The 20,837-nt window shown below is 35.4% G+C and overlaps 1 protein-coding gene across 2 annotated transcripts in view; it reads left to right on the forward strand.

Annotated features, from left to right (window-relative positions):
- The window catches only part of LOC131031135 (protein SEH1), a 203,589-nt gene that overhangs the window by 162,789 nt on the left and 19,963 nt on the right, over positions 1-20,837 (forward strand). For both annotated transcript variants that reach the window (XM_057962174.2, XM_057962173.2), the window contains one exon: positions 3,912-4,067. In XM_057962174.2, coding sequence (XP_057818157.2) covers positions 3,912-4,067 — 156 coding nt within the window. The remainder of the gene's footprint in view (positions 1-3,911; positions 4,068-20,837) is intronic.

The raw sequence follows: 20,837 nt of genomic DNA on the forward strand, positions 1-20,837 counted from the left end.
CCTGCCATGATCTTGGACAACTTAGAGAAGGGAAATATTATTTTTATCCCAAGTCAATTTGGTGAAATATTCCACCTTCATATTGAGACGCCAAAGTGCAATTCCATCAAATGTTATTTTATAAGCATTATATTAATCAAAAGTGGCGATTAAGGGTGAATCTGAGTTGGGCGAATTATGCTAAGGAGGTGAAATGAAGTACTAATTGAATTTGGGTGCCATGTGAGTGGAATTTGAATTTGAATTTGAGCCTCCAAAATCTATAAATAAGAGTGTTGAGCTCTCGTTTGGGTATGCTTGTTGAATGATAATGTTATGCTGCCAGAATTGAGCATCGAAGTTGAGAGCTTCCTAGCAACCATCAGTTAGGTGCTTGAAAGACAGTACCTAGCTGATTATTTGTGACTATCTTTCATCCAAAGAGATAGATTGTGCTAATCAAAGAGATTGAAAGATTTTCAGTTTTGGTGTGTTGGGTGTGTTTCTAGTTTGCTGGTTTTTGGAGTGGCTGTAGGTGATTTTCAGTCATATCTTCCTACTCGAGTGACTGTTTGTTTTGGGTAATAGCTCGTTGGAAGCCTCTCTGTTGGACAATTCATCATCTGGAGGCTCGTGTCAAGTGGTTTGGTGTGCATTTTCTCTTGTTGATCGAACTTCCCTGTTGGCTGTACATTTCTAGCCAACCCTAGGGCAGCGTGTAGCATTTTTAGTGGTGATTTGATGGGGATGTTGAGCTGGAGGTCTGATTGCCTATCTTCCAGCATTCATTTGCCACCGGTTTGGAGTTGTTTGGTGGAGTTTTGAGTGAGTTGTGTGCATTTCATTGTTGCTGGTTCATTTGTTGGTGTTGCTGATAGTTTCATTTCAGTTTTGATTAAGTGTGTGTTTGGGTTGCAATTTTAGTGCTTTCCATTGTAATCTCCAGTAGAACTTTCCTTCTATTAGAGTTGATAATTCTCTTGTTCTGACGGTAGTTGCAAAATTCATTACTATAAGATTGTTTCAGTAGTACTGATCAATCCCTTTGCTGCAATTTACTTGTACTCCCCACTGCATAAGTGGAAGAGGCTGGCCATGCCGCCTATCTCTATTTGTAATGTTGTCCTCTCATTGCATAAGTGGTTGAGTTGATTGTAATGTTGTCCTTCTGCTGAATAAGCGATGGAGTTGTTAGTAATCTTCATTTCCAGTCCTTCCGTTGCATAAGTGGTTGAGTGATTGTTGTTCAGTTGTTTGGTTTGTTCTTGTCTGGTTTACCGCCATGAAGTTTCTGAATTTCCATCACTTGCTGTATAAGCGGAAGGGGCTGGCTTGCCGCCCAAGTATTGTAATAATTTTCAGTATTTGCAACTAATGATCCCCTCAACACTGTATGCTCTCACCTTCCCAGATTGGGCACTTTGTGATGAGAAAGTGGAAGGGTTGCAGTTTTCAGAATTATTGCATTTTCACTGCTAACCCTAACAGGTCCTTGTTGTGTTGTAAACTGCTAAATTTCAATTTTTTTTTGTGGGGATATTACACCCTGTCAAGATGATATTCAACTTTGTATTATATAATTCATTGTATATGACTTTGAGGTCTTTTGTAACCATAAGTAATTTCTTATGATTTGTAAATCTTTTGGCACATGTAATTCATATATTGTGTTGAATTGTATTAAACATTGTGTCAAGTTATAACTTTATGTAACTACGTTTTGGTATGTTGAGCAAAATGAATTAATTGATAAAATGTTTTTCTTAATTATGTGAAGATTTATTGTAATTATGAAATTTAATATTTTAATAATATGGAGGTCTCTACATCAAACCATTCTGTATTCATATTCAGATTGCACTGGTAACGGTTATGGAGCAGAACCATAATTTGTAATTGACATGTATAGCTTGAATGCATTTGAACTATAAGTCAAGCTAGCTTACCAGTTATAAATTTGATAGAAATGTAGAAAGATGCTATCCACATCAAAGAATGATATTTGACTGTCAACTTTTATAACATGCAATTTATGTTTGCCGAAGGGGTTGAGCTTAATTGGTTGAAACATTGAGTTCTCATTGTGGAGACCAAGTTCAATTCTCAAAGGAACATCTAATATGGAATTCTAAGTCGTGACTCTTGATCTTTCATAGTTGGCTTCTAGTGTGGATGTGGTTTCTACATAAGTGAATTTTTAAGTTTTGACTCTTGGTCTTCCGTAGGTGATTTCTAGTATGGTTGCTCGAAAGGAGCTAGTATTAATCTTATTGTTGTGCGTGCAAGAGCTTGTATTGGTCTCATGTTGATCCTCATATGAGCAGAATATTTGTAAACAATTATCAATATGGATATAATTTATGTTTATAGTGAATTTTGTGAAGAATTATCTCTTTCCTTAAAAAATTGAATAGGCATAAGATTTTTAAATCGTCTAGAAAGACTTATGTAAATGGTAAGTTTATTGCATTCCACAGGGGCAATTTTAGGATTCCATATGGGAATGTGATATTTTTGTCATCTGAATACCAAGTATAAGTATAATTGGTTTTGCTGTTAGTATTTTATTATATTCATGGCTGTCCAATCTTTTGCCCTTAAATCAGCTTTTTCAGGGTTACAGAAATTCTCAAAAAGATAGTTCTACATTAAGAATAGTTTAACTGTTGTGTTATGAATTGCACTCTGTTAAATGGGGGAATGATAAGGAGAAATCCTTTATAGGAATTTTAGAATATCTGTGGAGTGAGTGATATATTCTTATTTAGTACAGGCCAAATACGAAAGGGTAAACATCATCATCTCACTTTAAATGTAACAAATGCGTACTGTTCTTTATAATTTATTATTTATAGCCATTATCAAGGGTTACAGAAGGTTTTTCTGTGTTGTGAATGTGTTCCATCTGTGATAAGCATACATAATGCTTGATCATCATAGATACAATAATTGACATTGGAAGTGACTCAATGACCATTTAGAGCTGAGGTTAACATTCTGATTTTGATTTGCATCTCCCATTTTGTGGTGCTTGCACTCCTACAATCTTCCATATCTTGGCTGCTATCAAGGATTTGTATGTACAATGTTTACTTATCACAAATTGTGTGTAAGAATTATATCAAGAAGTAGCTTAACCACCTATGTGAAGCTTAGGTAAATTGTTTGATGGATTCTTTGTCTCATGTTGTTAGTGCGTTCTTCTTTGGACATTAGGCATATTAACTATTAAGTGGTTTCTGAATAAGTTTTTTCTTCCAAAGGGAGTTGAACATGTAACGTGTCAAAATAATAGCTTATATCTGTAACTTGCATTCTGATGTATGCACTCAACTTTACAAGAATCTTTGTTATGTTGTACTTATCTTGGTTCCTGTCCTACTCATTGATGCCTGCATGAGACTGAAAAATATTTCCAGTTTTTGTCTCAAAACCTGCAAAATCGTGATGTATATGATTTCCTATTTTTCATGGTGATGTGTTCCCACCCTTTTGTCATGGGTCACTGTTCTTGTCCCCTAACTTTTTTCCTTGTCAATTTGTGTTTCTCAGATATTGAGGATGCTTATATGTGTCCCTATTTTCGTTTCACACACATATACATCTTGTCAAGAGGGGACTTGATGGAGCATTGCATATTGATATGGTCTTATTGTTTTTTCTCTGCATTTGTTTCATCTTTAAATTTCATTTGTATGCAATACTAGATAACTTCTATGCATAATGCAAAAATCATGTTAAACATTAATACTTGACATGATTTGTTGTCTTTCTGGTTATTTGCCGTTTGTTTAGTTTTTGTACTCTTGGTTGGTTGATAGCATTTTGGTATAATTTCAAAATATATATCTCTATTTGATTAAAAATGTTTACTTAGGATATATGTTATCATTATTGACATTGTAGATCTTTGTTGGAATCTTTTGTGGCAGGCTGAATTTCAAAATGTAAGCCATGCGGTAGAGAGATTTGAAAAGTGCTCATCCTTGACAGCATCCATTGCATGGAAGTCCTCTACGAATTCCACTCAGCAACCGACCTTTATTCTAGGCTTCAACTCCAATTTACCTTACTTCAATGTTGCAAAAGTAAGTGGATGGCATGAGTTCATAAGCATGTATCTTCTCAAAGAGTCCGGATGTAATGCATATGGTCACTCGCTTTTGCTTAGTGGTTTTACTATATTGTAGTCCATTTTAATGTTTTTAGGACCATTTCTTTTAATTTTTGTATTGACAAAGGGGCCCTCATTTTTCACTTTATACAATTCATGGCTAATTAATGTGCTTTTTTATATATAAAACTTTGTGCTTGGCCAATTTTTACTAGGACCACAATATTTATATTTTAGGTTGTTGTAGCTAAGTGAATGCACTTATAATATGTCATGTCCCTTCCCAGTTAGGTTGGCCAGCTCCCAAACTAATAAAGGTGTTTTTCAACACCATTATAAATATATTGGTGAATAAATATTAAAAAAAAAACAAATAAATTAAAAAAAAAAAGTAAAATTTGAACTCCAAATCATGCGCCAAACTTTGGGTTCTTGTGCCTTTTCAAAGCAGGTATATATTTTGTTTTTGATGGGTCGGTGTTGGTATCTAGAGATTTTGGTAAGATTTTTGGCATAGTAGCAAAAATCATTTGGGGAAATGACAAATCAAAAGTATAATTTTTTTTTTTGAAAAAGTCAGGAAAAATTTGGATTTATAAAAAAACATAAAAAATTGAAGAAAAAGAGTCAAAAACTATTTTTAAAAAAATTTATGGGCATTTCTATAGTATAGAGATATTTAGAGCAAATAAAGTAGAGAGTTCAATCCACAAATTGTAGAAACTAGATTTTTGTTGTTTATATTCATATTGCTGATTGCATTATACAAAACATATTGCAACAACATAAATAATAACTAGATGGTGATAGTTGTCAAAATGTTAATTGCAATATAGTTTGTGACTTTGTACAAAGTCAACTTGCAAACTATGCACAATGTTCCAAAAAATCAATTGTAGCCATTAACATGCTAGAGTATGAGGTCCAAATGTTGAAGCTCTTGGGTGAGAACTTGTCCTAGCTCATTCAATAACATGAGGATCTGCGTTGGCCTCCGTGAGGATCTCAAAATCATTAGGCTCAAGATAGTCATCATCACCAACAATCCACTTAGACTTTGGATCAATCTCGTCAAGGTCAATTGGCTTGTCTTCCTCAATAGTTCTTGTTTTGACCATGTAGAAATTAGTCTTTGCCTTCAAGTGAAAATCACAATGAATACAATTTTAATTGACTACAAGTATATTAGAAGTCTTAACTTGAAATTTCTTTAGCTTCAAGCAGAGGTTGTGATGAATGTAGTTAGCATACAATGTCTAGTGTTATGTTTGATAATATTGGTTATTCGACAATGTATTTATTGTTCGTTTGTCACTCTCAAGTAGTTATAAGCGTCGATTGGTTGACGGTTGTGTTCCTTTTGGTAATCGACGGGTCCTTTAAATATATTGTGTATGTCAAGGAATGTAGTATGATAGAGTCAGATCAACTGTAATCCTTGGTCGACCATCTTTGGTCTTCTTCTTTGTAATAATTTCATGTGCGAATAAAGATATATTTTACTCCTAGTATGCATTGTCAGCTCTATTGTTACTTCCATTTAATTTTTCAAATATAGTTGTAAACATTTGGTGTCGTTGCCTTAAAAGAAATCGGGTCAACTTTTAGTGATTGATGCCCTTATATCCCAATAAAGGCAAGAAGAGGTCATAGGGTGGTTGAGACCAAGCAATTAGGTGATCTTTAAGGATTGTAAAACAAAGAGAATGAAGTAGAAGATTATGAGAAGCATTTGAGGAAAATCTAGTTGGACGATTAGACCATATGTCTGTATAGTCAATGTCGGACAAGGAGAACGAGGAGGGAAATCTTAAACTCATAGACATTTCCGCCGTCTATCCATCTCAGGGGAACTGAGAAGTGTAGGATCCGCATCGTAGACTCCTGGATGGAGGGAGCACTGGAACGAGTTAGAGCTTGGAAGTAAATGGAGTGTTGGGGACACTGGAGGCGGACGTGTAGAGGATGCATGCGTGGCTAAGAGTGCAAGGAAAGCACCGAAATGTAGCGGTTGAAATAGTCCACCCAGGCCCGACGCATAAGGGAGTAAGTAGGCGAGAAAGATGGTGACTCCTCCAGCAATTTCGAATGTGGATCGGCAAAAACTGCCGAAGTTCATAAAGAGTAGGTTAGAGGATCTTGAGGCACTCCAAGATGTGCGAAACCATTTGGCTGGCAAATGGTCAACTAGATAAAAACTACTGGTTGAGGGCATTTACTACAACATTACGAGGAATAGCCATCGACTAGTTCTGAGAACTAGAAGATAAACACAAAATCTTGGGAAAAGCTGAAGGTGTCCCAGGTAGAGTTTAAACTCCTATGAGATGATAATGAAATTGTTCTTGAAATCTATAATACCAAACAAGGGAAGCATGAGAATGTACAAGCATACAATCGTAGGCTCAAGGAGTTGTTGAGTAAGATGGAGAACTAGCCATTTGACGGGTTGAAGAAGAGGTGGTTCATTGAGGGATTGATCCCTTCGTTGAGAAAGAAAAAGAAAGTGGTACCTCCGTCATTGTACATTGATATGTATAATTGGGCGATGGACATTGAGAGCGAATCCAAAACATCCTCTCAAGGAAAAAGGAAGATTGATGATGATGAGAGCATGGATGACTACAGTGACGAAGAATCCAAAGCGGTTTAGGCCCTATGAGGGGATATGATAAAAATGATGAAATATTTGATGGTAGAGAAAGGAACCAATAAAGAGACTAATGAACTATGGTGTACTGAGTGCAAAATTGAGGGGCACACGAAAGGCAATTGTCCTAGAAAGATGTTTTGTGAGATTTGCCAAGTGATGGGTCATTTAGTCTAGGAGTGTCCATATAATTTGAAGACAAGAAGTGCACAAGTACTCTTCACATAGGGAGGGTCTACTCCATTGAAACCACATAATGTATCGCCAGACAGTTAAGGAAATCAATGAGCACGGAATCAAATACAGTACGAATCTAGAGGATGTCCTATCATACAGTGCCGATAATGTAGCAAATGGGGACACTTTGTGAGAGATTGCTAGAATAAAAAAGACAATGTACAATTATTGTGCAAATGGTGTGTAGGTGACCATGAAGATGCCAACTTCCCAAAGCAAAAAGGTATTACTATGTTGAACAAGATGAGGCAGTTTTGGCAATCACAAGAGTAGAGACAAAGAAGGCGGTGTATCTGGACCCTCGTATAGAGAAGGAACAACTTTGAGAAGCCAAAGAAGAAGTAGAACAAGTGTTGGTGAAGGAACGAATAACCTCCAACGAAACTGCAAGTACGTCATTGTGATTGAAGTCAAAGAAGAACATAATTCGATAGGTGCTACAGACAATCATACCCATCAAGGTGGCAAACCTTCAAACTATGCCGCAATTGAGAATGGCAATTACCAACATCGTTAGGGACAACACAGTTGGCTAGAACGAATGTAAGCCACAAGAGGAACCAACAGCAAAACCACCATTCGAAGGTAACCAATCCGTTGATCCCATGTTTTCGACAATTAGCATTGGGAGGAAGCCGACCATCGTCGAGATGGAAATAATGTGGAAGAAGCTAATAAACACCATTGTTGCTGGAGGCTCGAGAGTAAACGTATTGCTAGAAGCTAATTAAAAATGCCTGGGAAGCCAACACTCTGGCCACCAACCTTCCACTTGGTAGGTGTCGACCAATATGGCATTAAGTCATTGGGGATATTGATGGCACAAAAAGTAATGATTGGGACAACAATTTATCTTGGACTTAGTAGTCATCCCGTTGCAAAAGAAGGCGTATGACCCACAACTTGGGAGTGGATGGTTGATTATTGTGGAGGCGAACCATAATTGAAAGCGGAACACACTCGTGATCAGGAGTGAAGGGAGGAAGTATGTCATCGACTTGAAAAATCAGATGGTGAGTGAAGAATTGGCATCCTCTGAATTAGAATTTGAAGATGAAGGGTCGAGTATGGACGAAGGAAGAAAAGGCATGGAACCCAATAATGAAGGGGTTCTCAAGGTAGAAGATTGTTCTAAGGACGAGACAAGTTCCCTGAATGCACTATTTCACTGGCAAATGGAGGATTATGAGGTATTTCCGTCAACATGTAATTTCCTTGAATCTCGGTGAAGAGCAACCAATGAAAGCATGTAAAGTTATGAACGATACATTTGATAGTACAAAGAGAAAAATATGTAATGCAAAGCATATAATAATTGTCAAGGGAAGTCAACTCCATTGGAAATTCATAGGAAAAGGAGAGGATTAGGAGGGATGGAAAATGGAAAGCAAAATTAATGTAGTTGAAAAAATTATCAAATTTAAAGGGGACCTGATAAGTGAGAAAAATAATGCACATTGTGTATGAAAGGTTCTACCTCGTACAACAGTATCATTGTCAAGGGAGCCTCGTGTTCTTTCTGTACGACCTCCAATCTCTACCATACGACGTTGGATATCTTACCCTGTTTGGATTCCATAGTTACGAAGATAGGTTTCACTGTATATTGTAAGGCTTTATGTATTGTTCACTCGATGTATGGTGTGCTTTCTAAACTGTTTGATAATTTCTAAAGTCCATACGGCTTCTGTTCATAATTGTACGACACCCCATGTACGAAAGTGTCATTTCCCCTTTTGCATTGTACGACAACATTGTACTGCTCGCCTGTGGCCTCCATTCCATAATGTACATGTTAAGTTGCCCACTGTACGACAGTCCTCCGTGCTTCCCATATGACACCTTGATGCTCCTTCCATACGGCCTTCACCTCGTTCCTACACCATACGATAGTCTTATCTTTCTCTTGTATTGCCCATCTTTGGCCATCTTGTATGCTTAGACCCCTTATGATGACTTCACATTACAACAGTACGACATCCTCTTACAGTACGACATCCTCTAACACTACGACATTGGTATTATTCTTATACCATTCAACATCATCATTTGTTCTTGGTATGAGCCATATAGATCTTGTTCCTTACAAGACACTTAGTTTCGATTCAATTTGTATGGTGGCATCATCTTAGTATACAATTCCTATGTACGGCCTCAACAATTCGGGTACTCTACTATCATACGGCTATTAGTCCCCTTTGTATGGCTCCTATGCAATGAGCATAGAAAATACGATCATTAAATTTGGAATGGAGAGTACAACTTGATCATAATATTGACTTGGAATCTCTATTTTTTGACTTTATCAACACTTCTTTTGGTGTCTTAAAAATAAAAAAAAGGATGTGCACGGCGGAGTTTTGTGTGGTTCTGAAGATCTTAATTTGGGTTTGGCGGTGGGAGCTTTGCCCCTCGACCCCGCCTTGGGACCCCATGAAGCGCGTTGTCCCTTGACTCCACAAGGGGTGTTGCTCCTAGACCCCATTTGAATTTTAAAGTACACTACAAATTTGAGTCTGCACAATTCAAGTCATTGTCTACATTCTTGTCATTAGTCTTGCTGAATATTACTTGATGTTTACTTGTCATTTGGAAGATGATTTTTTCTTTTGGGGGTGATGATGTAGTTAGCATACAATTTCTATTATTATGTTCGATAATATTGGTTATCTGACAATGTATTAATTGTTCATTTGTCACTCTTGGGTATTTATAAGCATCGGTTGGTTCACGATCGTGTTCCTCTTGGCAACCATCGGGTCCTTTAAATATATTGTGTACGTCAAGGAAGGTAGTATGATAGAGTCAGATCAACTGTAATCCTTGGCCGAACATCTTTGGTCTTCATATCTGTAATAATTTCATGTGCGAATAAAGATACATTTTACTCCTTGTATGCATTTGCCATCTCTATTGTTACTTCTTTTGTTTAATTTATCAGATATAGCAGTAAACAGGGAACATACACCAAGTCATTCATCTGTTGTTGTGTTAGGTGATTATGTTTCTTGGAATGTATTTGTTCAAAAACACTCCAATCAGGCTCACAAGCAGATGAGTTGCATGGCTGGCTTAAAATGTGTATCGTCATCCACCTAAGATTTTTGGTTTCGTCACCCAAAAAATCCCCACCATTGTGCTGAAAAACACATTATATAGAGATGATATCATGTAAGAATATACACACTTAATGATCATGTCCACAAAATAAAGAGAATGTCAAAAATCTATAGAGTGTACTTGGTTGGAAGGTCTTTCTGCCTTCCACAACAACCTCAGAAGAGAGAAAACCCTTTGCCTACTTGTACATTTGCAACTTTGCCATAGTTTCATGCAAATGTTACGAGGTTGGAAACATTTTCTCCGTGCATGTGAACAAGTCTTGTGTGATCTTAGCATCAAGATCTCTGAATGAAGAGTTATAAAACAACGTTGGATTGAGAAAGTATCTCGCAACATGGAGACGATAGTGCATCTATTGATCCCATCTTTCAATTATGTCTTGCAATGGCATATACTTATCCCTGTTATTTTCCATTCTACCTCATCACCTCCTTGGCCCTATCCATAGCCTCATACAAATATCCCATGGGGGATTTAGCCCCATACATTAGTCTCAAGACTTTTATTGGGGACTCTGAAAATTCTACAACTTGTTCAGCCGCATCCCAAAAACTAGTAGAATACATGTATTTTGCCATTTCTATGCCATTTGCTTGATTTGTAATGCCAGAATCCATCCACTCGTTTGAAACAAACATTCATTTCAATTTTTTTTTTTGTTGGCAAAGAGTCTTTAGTGCAAGGAAGTGCGTTGCAAATATTGTCACCCTTGTTCGAACTAGCTCCTTGCCCTTTGTGAAAGAGCACATCATACACAAAACCCTCATGTGATTATAGATAAATTTGGTAATTGTGCAAGCGTCTTGCAATACCTCCTTAACCCATTCAAGTTTTCCAATGTGCTCTAGGGTTAGATCAAGGCAATGTGCTGCACATGGGGTATAGAGGGGTATTTGTCCAATAGGGTAAAAAATGTAGAATTTAACTTATTTCAATCGTGGTTCTTGCCTTTTTTGCTTTACCCGCAAGTGAAGAGCTTATTTTGCCTGAAATGTGACATTTGCAGGGCGGCTTTTGCAAATGTTAGTGTTGTTTCTCTCTTCTTTTGCCAAATGCCATTTGAAGCGATAAATTCCACCATTGATTTCACTTGGATACCTATTGCATTTAATTTTCACGCTACCACAACTGTTTTGGAATGTGTCCACCCAAAGTCTTTCTAACGTGGCATTGTGATCAAGAATCTAATCTGCAAAAGCATTTTAATTCAGCCTATCATGGCTGGAGCTACCTCATTCAAATGATTTTACAACATAGTCTACGATTGAGATCAAATATTAGCTATGCCAAAAAAATTTGATTGTACAATCAGTCACCCCGATTTAATTTTCCAAGGCTTAAATATACTGCTTTAAAACCTAGCAATGTGCTATTGGGTGCAAACAAGAAATCCCTTGTGATTGATTTTGGTATATGGGGGAGGGTGATAGCTTCTCAAGCTTTGAACACCATACAAACTAGTGTAAATGCTACTCCAATCAAATCTTGAAGAATTTTATGAAAAGTTGTTGTCATAACCCCTCTTTGGACATGGGATTAAATAAAGACGATTATTAAAACATTTATTAATTAACATTCAATAATATTGGAAAATCGTCTCATTTATGAGACTTCACGATTTTCCTTTAATATATGATTATTAATATTTATTATTTGTTATGATTATTATTTATTATTATTGTTTTATTTTAATGTAACGTTCATATTTCAATTATTAATATTATATTAACTATTAAAGAAGTTTTACCATTAAAACATAAAATAGATATATTGAATATATTACACTAACCGAGTCAACTTAGTTCACTAATTAATATACATTGTATTATGTATATGAATCAACTATTATATGATTCGATTCTATGAGATAATTAATATGAATCGATTCTATGTAATGCTTAATATATATGAATTGGTTAATATATAAATCAGTTCTATGTTATGATTAAATATGAATTGACTCTTTGTTAAAACGTGTTAACTTAGTCTTTTAGACGTGTTAATGCTTGACCGTTCTAAGTGGGGGGAGACGTGTTGGTTAGAGACATGTTGTTTGGAACAGGCTGTCATGTCCCCTCCTTGATCGTTATATATCCTAAATGAAGCAACAATTATTATTATCAATATAATAATTAACAATGAATGATTATTTGAAATTTATTTATTTATTTATTAAATATTATTATTTTAATACATATTAATATTTATTATTAATAACAAGTATCGCTAATATTGTTGGATGGCACAACAAATAACATTTGTAGCCAACTCAATACTTCCTTGTTGTAAGTTGACGGAACACACAAAAGAATAAGTATTTCAAACACAATACGACACCTTTCACCCCCCAATGATTCGGATGAACAATGAGAGTGTCTTCATAACGTACCCGATATTTGGTGTTATCATAGGGGATCTTGACCAAATATAAGAGTAGATAGCCCTCATTGCAAAACCATTGGGAAAATTCGAAATTATTATTAAGGAAGCCCGATGAAGAATAAAGAATGGAATGGTGTGATTTGTATATAGCTCATTATGATTTGAGTGTCTTCCCGATGTAAGGCACGATAGTTTGAGAGGCCATCTTTCTAAAAAATAATGATCTACGTGGCAAGGTTAATGATCAAGACACTATGAATGAGATGACAATATTGATCACTTATCGAGTCGCTGCTAAGAAAGGCGATCATTGATAGTACCAAGATTATCGACTAGCAACACATAATAGCAATGGGGTTCAAGATAGCAAATCTGGTAACAAGCATCAATCATTTCAAGGCGCGATTTGTAAATGAAATTAATATAACCACTATTGCTAGCATGAGAGTTAGTAAGGCGCGGTCAAAGAATATTGACCAAGGCAAAGTCGACATATGTGATAATTAAATACAAGGATTATAATAAATTACCAATATGTCTAAAACCGATCTAACTAAAGGTGGCAACGGTTGCTTTTCATACAATTACACAGCAATCATAATATGAAGTATAATTGGTATCCTTGGGAAGTAAACCAATGGTTATGAAGAAGTCTAATTATGACAAGAGATGTCTCATCAACTTTAAAAGGATGTCATTTATTGGTTTGAGCTGTATAAGAGCAAGTTCAAACACACTCAAATGAGGGAAGGGATAGAGGAGGAGATCGAAGAATAAGAGATTATGATCATATGCAGATCCATATTCATTGATAGGTGGTAAACATCCTTGTTCTTGGTGCTGTGCTTAATATGCATGCTTTATATATGAAACCCGATAATGTTTTAATGCAAAACTTAATAGTAATACTAATATAGACTGCAATATGTATGGCAGCCATTCTTAAATTTGTATACTGTGGCAGACCAGATCTGACACATGTCAGACCTGTCTGCTCTTACAACCACTAATATAGTTAGTGCTTTTAGGCAGTGGTAGAATTAATAATTTATATGATAGGTTATTAGCTAACACATAAATTATTGGTAATATTGTTTAATTCATATATATATATATATTCAAATTAGAATAAGGAATAATATAAGGGTTATAAATATAAATATTAATATAAATATAAATATTAATATAATAATAGATATTAATATAATATCTTTTAGAAACTGCTGTACAGTAATGCATAATAATTCATGTATCTAGTATTTAATAAATATGCAAATGATATATAAATAAATCAGAATAAGATTAATTATCTAGTATGGTAAATTAGCAAGTACTTATAGACTAAAGAGAGATAGAATAGACTTGGCGCTTAATCAAGTTGTTCTAGTATGGTAAATTAGCAAGTACTTAATAGACTAAAGAAAGATAGAATAGACTTGGCTCTTAATCAAGTTGTTTAAGTCATAAGTGCATTGAAATAGATTAATTATAGGTTAAATAGACCAAACCCTAGTAGGGGACATTACACAGGCATCATGTTAAGTATATGAGTTCGATATTTCCCTTCCATTAGATCATCGATCTCAGCATAAGATAGAAGTATTATGCATTGTTCCCTCTTACTTAATATTGATGTAATTGTCCCGATATTCCAAGTTATCTTAAAAGGGGACATTACAGTTGTTTAGGGTTTTGGAGTACTTGTTTTCAATTTTTAGTTTATTGTTCTCTTTGCTCTGTTTCAAAATATCAGAAAAAAAACATAAATTTCCAGCCATTCTAGTTCAGTGACGTTCTAATTCCACATTTCATGCTTATCATAATTGTAAGTTGACCACAACAGAATGGAAGTAGTGGCTGTATTAACTCTAATTTTATGTGAAGATAAATTTATGGAAGTTCATTCATGTGTCAATTGAGATATAAATTTGATCCGACCAAGTATATTATTGTAGCTTTGTTGACAGCAAGAGGAAAATTAAGGATAGTTGTGGTGTTCTATTCCTTTTATGAATGTGAGTCTATGAAGTATTAGTGCAAGAATACAAACATTGAAAATACAAATAGAAAATGGTGTGTTGCTAAATAGCTTTGCTAAGTGGCTGTACATTCTCTAATTTTATGTGAAGATGAATTTATGGAAGTTCATTCATGTGTCAATTGAGATAGAAATTTGATCCGATTGAGTATATATTGTAGCTTTGTTGACAGCAAAAGGAAAATTAAAGATAGTTGTGGTGTTCTATTCCATTTATGAATGTGAGTCTATGAAGTATTAGTGCAAGAATACTTTACAAACATTGAAAATACAAATAGAAAATGGTATGTTGCTAGATAGCTTTTCTTCATAAGTAAATGAAAACATTACATATAGCCATAATAATTGCTATTTTTATGTTTCAGTGTTGCTTGTATATTGTTTGTTTGGTAAGACTTCCTTATGAGAAAAAAAATAAAATTTAATTGTATTCTTCCTGACAAGTTTTCTTCTCTTGTTTATTATAGACAAAATAAGTCTCATGTCATAGTTTATAACATAGTTTTAGGACTCATACTAGTTTTAGGAATCCTAATAACTAGTGAGGGTTTGCGAATGGAGACGCTAATGGGTTTGAGGGGCAGCAATGATAAGTTGTGTTGGAGTAATTAGGACATTTTATCTAATTATTTATTAATTAGGTCCTTTAATAATTCTTTCACTGAAGCTAAACTTAGGTGATTTTTCCTTTTATTTAATTAGGCTAATAGTAGCTTAAGCTGTCTCATTCATTATGATTGTGATAGTTGACGCTAGCTAATTTAATCATGCATTAGGGTTTTGCATCTAAGGTTTCATTCATCCTTTTATAAGGATTCATTTATTCATTGTAATTGCATCTCCAATATTCTTGTGTGCAATAATACAAAATCCTTAGGTTGTTATTGTTGATTTTAGTAATCAGATTTAAAGTAAATAACAGAAACTGAAAAATGCAACACATTATGGCACAAAACAACACAAGAACAACACAGTAGTACCCTGGGAAAACCTCCCTCCTAGAGAAAAAATCCAACAACAAGATTCAACCCTGATTATATTAATATCAAAAGATGTTCAAGTACAAATTCCCCACCTAGGGCATAAACAAATTGACTTATCTGAATCTTGGATTCGGATCAAAACATGATTGAACCTTTGTCACATATAGGGCAGATCTTCAACAAACTTGAAGCACAATAGTCTGAAAATACTTCGCTCTATAAATTTGCCCTCCTTAAATGAATTCGCTCAGCAAGTTGACTCAATATAGCTTAGACTGTGATTGCAGACCTTCAATCATGATCGCTGACCTTCAGAGTGTGTTCGCTGATCTCCAGAATGTGTTCACTAACTTCTTGAAGAATCGCTGATAGTTTAGTAGGAAATTTGCTGTTTTTGCAGACATACATTGCTTGTGTTGGATTATTGTTTGTCTTCAAATCACCTTGTAGATATGGGTGACACATGCCTTCAATAACCCTAAGTCGGCTTGCATATATTATGCCAAGAGTTCTACACGTCACAATTATATAGGTCAAGGTCTAATTACAAGCTACATATTTGATAGGTCTTGCCCCATAACAATTACATAATACATAAGTTGAATGCCCAAATAGGGCCTGCCCTATTATTATAAGTTACAATGGGGCCCAACCCAATTACATGAATAACTTAAACTAGAATCCGATTCTAGCTACATATTTCAACACTCCCTCTTAGCTAGAGAGGATTCTATGAAAATTGAGTCACATCATGACCATCCTCCATCATGCACTTCTACAGAGGATGGATCCAAAAAATTTCATTATGCACACCTGCAAGAAATGAATACACAAATATATACATAAAGACACATCATGCACTTCTTTCATGATATCCATCATGCACATCCGCAGAGGATGGATTTGAGATGCAACCATAGATATCCATCATACACATCCGTAAAGGATGGATTCAAAGAATACGGTCATGGATTCCTTCCATGATATCCATCATGCACACCTGCAGAGGATGGATCCACCTTTCATCGCCCGCAGAGGGTGGAAGAGGTCTTACACCTCAAACTTCTCTATAGAGAAGAATAAACTGCCAACTTGCACTCTGCAGAGGGTGGACCCACCTTGCACTCCGCAAAGGGTGGGAGAGGTATCATACCTCAAAAGAAACTACCACCTTGCACTCCATAGAGGGTGGTCCCACTTTGCACTCCGTAGAGGGTCGAAAATACACACAATGTATCATAGGAGCTGAAAACACCCTCTTAGCCAAAGTATATTCCAAAGAAACAAGGAACACATGTTAGTTTTATCATAAAACATAGAATTATGATTAAGAACATCCTTGTAATAATCATATAACAATTATAAATTCAGAACTGATTTGAATTCAAATGTTTAGCCATACTCTCTCAAATCCAACACTAGAGATGTAAATCAGATTTCAACATCAATGGTTAGAAAACAACAATATGTTTAAGCTTTACTAAATATAATGCATTCACTAAGGATTATGGGGAATATGTTACTCCCTCTTAATCCCTATCTAACTGATAAATTCACAAAACTTGTTGATTTACTCTTACTTACGAAATGGACCCATAGCATAGTTTTAAAAAAAATCAAAAAAATCTATCAACTATATCCTTAATTGAAAGTGAGAGTTGAAAGCTTGTATAGGCTTTCATATCTAATCCCGATGGCACGAGCTGATTTGAGGTTGGACTCCTTAGGCCATGCAAGAACTCTTCCTTTAGAAAATACAACCTGGTAACCTTTATCTTCTAGAGCAGATATAGAGATTAGATTCCTTTTTATTCCAGGTACAAACAAAACATTACTGAGATGAAGGGAAATACCAGAATCTAATTTTAACGAAGTAGAGCCAAAACCTTTTACTGTATAATGAGCATTGTCACCAATAGTCACATGAAGGTTGGACTCCTTCTCCACCAAATCTAAGAGATGTTCTCGATAGTCTGTGATGTGTCTAGATGCGCCACTGTCAATCAACCACGTGTTACTATCTGACTGAACATTGCTTGACAAGGCTGAGACAAAGAGGAAATCTTCATTATTCTATTGTTCTGAGACTTCTTTTAGGTTTGCTTCTCCTTGCTCGAGCTGAGATTGACAGTCCTTTGCAAAGTGACCAAACTTGTTACATCGGAAACATCGGATGTGAGACAAGTCCCTTGGCTTCTTCCTTGAATCAGGAGCAGAGGGTCTGAAATCTCTGTTTCTCTTGAAGTTATTCTTCTTCCAATAGCCACCTTCCTCCTTAGCTGTGAGGACATGATGAACATTTTCATGAGGGCTTTTGATTTTTCCTTTAGCAGCCAAGCGTGATTCTTCTTGAATGCAATCTCCCCTCAATTGATCAAATTGAGGAAACTCAGCTCTTGCACTGATTCCTTGAACAAAAGGTTCCCATGATGGAGGAAGACCATTTAGAGCCATCATAGTTAGGTCACTATCTGCAACAGTCTTCCCAACAGTAGAGAGCTGATCCTTTAGCTCAGAGATACTCATGAAGTAAGCAGCTACAGGTTCTTCCTTCTCTAATTTGATGTGATTAAGCCATTGCCTTAATGAAAGTATATGACTGGTGTTGTTGATCTCATACATCTTTTCCAAAGTGCTAAACATTTCTTTTGTAGTCTTCATTTTGGAGATGCTTGTCACAATATGATCTTTGACGGAGTCTATTATTATCCTTTGCGCTTGGTAGTCCTTCTTCTTCCAAGCTTCCTTTTCTTCTTCGCCACTAGGTTCAGCAACATCCTTACTAACATATTCAGAAAGGTCATTCAAGGCCATCATTATTCTGACCTTCCAAGAAGTGTAGTTGACAGAACCTTCCAACCTATCTTCAGTCCTAAGATAAGAAGCCATGAAAACTAAACTTTGAACAATAGGTTAGATTGAAAAATTGATAAATCTGATCACAACTATTTACAAACCAAGCTCTGATACCATGTTGATTTTAGTAATCAGATTTAAAGTAAATAACATAAACTGAAAAATGCAACACATTATGGCACAAAACAACACAACAATACCTTGGGAAAACCTCCCTTCAAGAGGAAAAACCCAGCAACAAGATTCAGCTTTGATTATATTAATATCAAAAGATGTTCAAGTACAAATTCCCTACCTAGGGCATAAACAAACTGACTTATCTGAATCTTGGATTCAGGTCAGAACATGACTGAACCTCAATCACATATAGGGCAGATCTTCAAGAAACTTGAAGCACAATAGTCTGAATATACTTCGCTCTATAAATTTGCCCTCCTTAATGAATTCGCTCAACAAGTTGATTCAATATAGCTTAGACTGTGATTGCAGACCTTCAATCATGATCGCTGACCTTCAGACTGTGTTTGCTGATCTCCAGAATGTGTTCACTGACTTCTTGAAGAATCGTTGATAGTTTAGTAGGAAATTCGCTGTTTTTGTAGACATACATTGCTTGTGTTGGATTATTGTTTGTCTTCAAATCACCTTGTAGATATAGGTGACACATGCCTTCAATAACCCTAAGTCGGCTTGCATATATTATGCCAAGGTTTTACACGTTACAATTATATAGGTCAAGGTCTAATTACAAGCTACATATTTGATAAGTCTTGCCCCATAACAATTACATAATACATAAGTTGAATGCCCAAATAGGGCCTGCCCTATTATTATAAGTTACAATGGGGCCCAACCCAATTACATGAATAACTTAAACTAGAATCCGATTCTAGCTACATATTTCAATAGTTATGGAGCATATTATCTTTGCTTGATCTCTTTTGTGTGATAGGGGTTTTGGTTGCAAATGATTCTTGACTCTTGTGGTTGTATCATCAACTCATACAAATTGCACAAGGTGTTAGATATGAGAAAAACTCAATGATGGAGGGGGTGTTGGATGATTGAAAAGAAGAAAAAAAATGCATTTATAGGGCAAAATAAATAAATGCAAGATAAATAAATATACACTCACCTTGCCAACTTGTGGATTTTGGTGATTGGAAAGAGTAAACTTTTAGTGTTTCCAAAAAATATATGTAGATTTTATGAACACCTTGTGGGGGTTATTAAATATTTTTCTTTTGATTTCAACTCCATAGTAAACTCTTCATTATAATTTAACCATTGGATGCCCAGTACTATGCTGATATCTCCTAGAAGCATGACATAGGAGTTATTGCACACCTTGTGTCTACTTAGCGTAATAGTAGGTGGTTGTGCCTTCATGATGTAGGGAATGATGAAGCCATTTTGTAATATCTAATCCTTTGTGAATTCTCTTGCACACATCCAAGGGTGGCAAACTTTTATGTAGTTTGATTCCAAAAACACCACTATATACTTAGTCAAAAATCTTAAATACCAAAATGACATCTATTTTTACTTACCACCTTCCAACATCAAGCATCTCACCACCCCGACAATTGTGACTATCTTGATTAGGCCATAGTCCATATTGTGCATCATAAACTTGTTGTCAAGTGTAGAGGTAAGCTCCAAGGGGTAACCCATGAACCACAAGCATTGGATTCCCACAACTCCTTTAGAATTTACAACATCTTTATGGTTCTCCATGAAATTTCTTCTTACACAAATGCATGGAATGGAGAGCTCATTAGAAATGATATTATTCGTATCAAGACTTTTATCACCTAGAACCCATATGTATCAACGCCTTTGAATTTGAGTGAAAGAATCTATATGCACTATACTGTAGGTTCTATCCTTCACCCTTTCACCATTTTTAAAATGCCTTCCATGATGAGAAAAATCTTTGTATGATATGGTAATGAGCAATAAATCTGAAATATGACCATCTTTTTCCTACCTTGGGTTGTAATGAAAGTTCCCACTTCCTTTTTCCGAAATAGAAATTGTTGAGATATCCTTGACACCATCATCATTTCGACTTGAGATTTCTGATTTAGGATCAACCAAAACATTTTACTTAATTGTATGCACATTAACATGGCTACCATGAAAATCAATCATATGCAACAATGGCTCATCTTTTGGAAAATTGATGGGTAGTTTATGGTTTGGCACACCTTCCTTCATATTGGGCTCTTTGCCTTAAACAAGTGATGTCTTTTCCTCCATGACTTCATGTAATGTCCCCACTTTGAAATAGAATTTAATAATAAATGATAATAATAAAATTAAAACATTAAAAATTAAATTAAAATATAAAATAATATAATTAAATATGATTAATTAAAAATTAATTAAGTTAATGAAAAGTCAAAAGACATGAAAAGAAAAGTTGTGACTCCCTCAACAATGAGATATAAAAGGGAGAAGAGAACCTCATTT

The sequence above is a fragment of the Cryptomeria japonica genome, chromosome 7, assembly GCF_030272615.1.
Source record: "Cryptomeria japonica chromosome 7, Sugi_1.0, whole genome shotgun sequence".
Taxonomy (NCBI): Eukaryota; Viridiplantae; Streptophyta; class Pinopsida; order Cupressales; family Cupressaceae; genus Cryptomeria; species Cryptomeria japonica.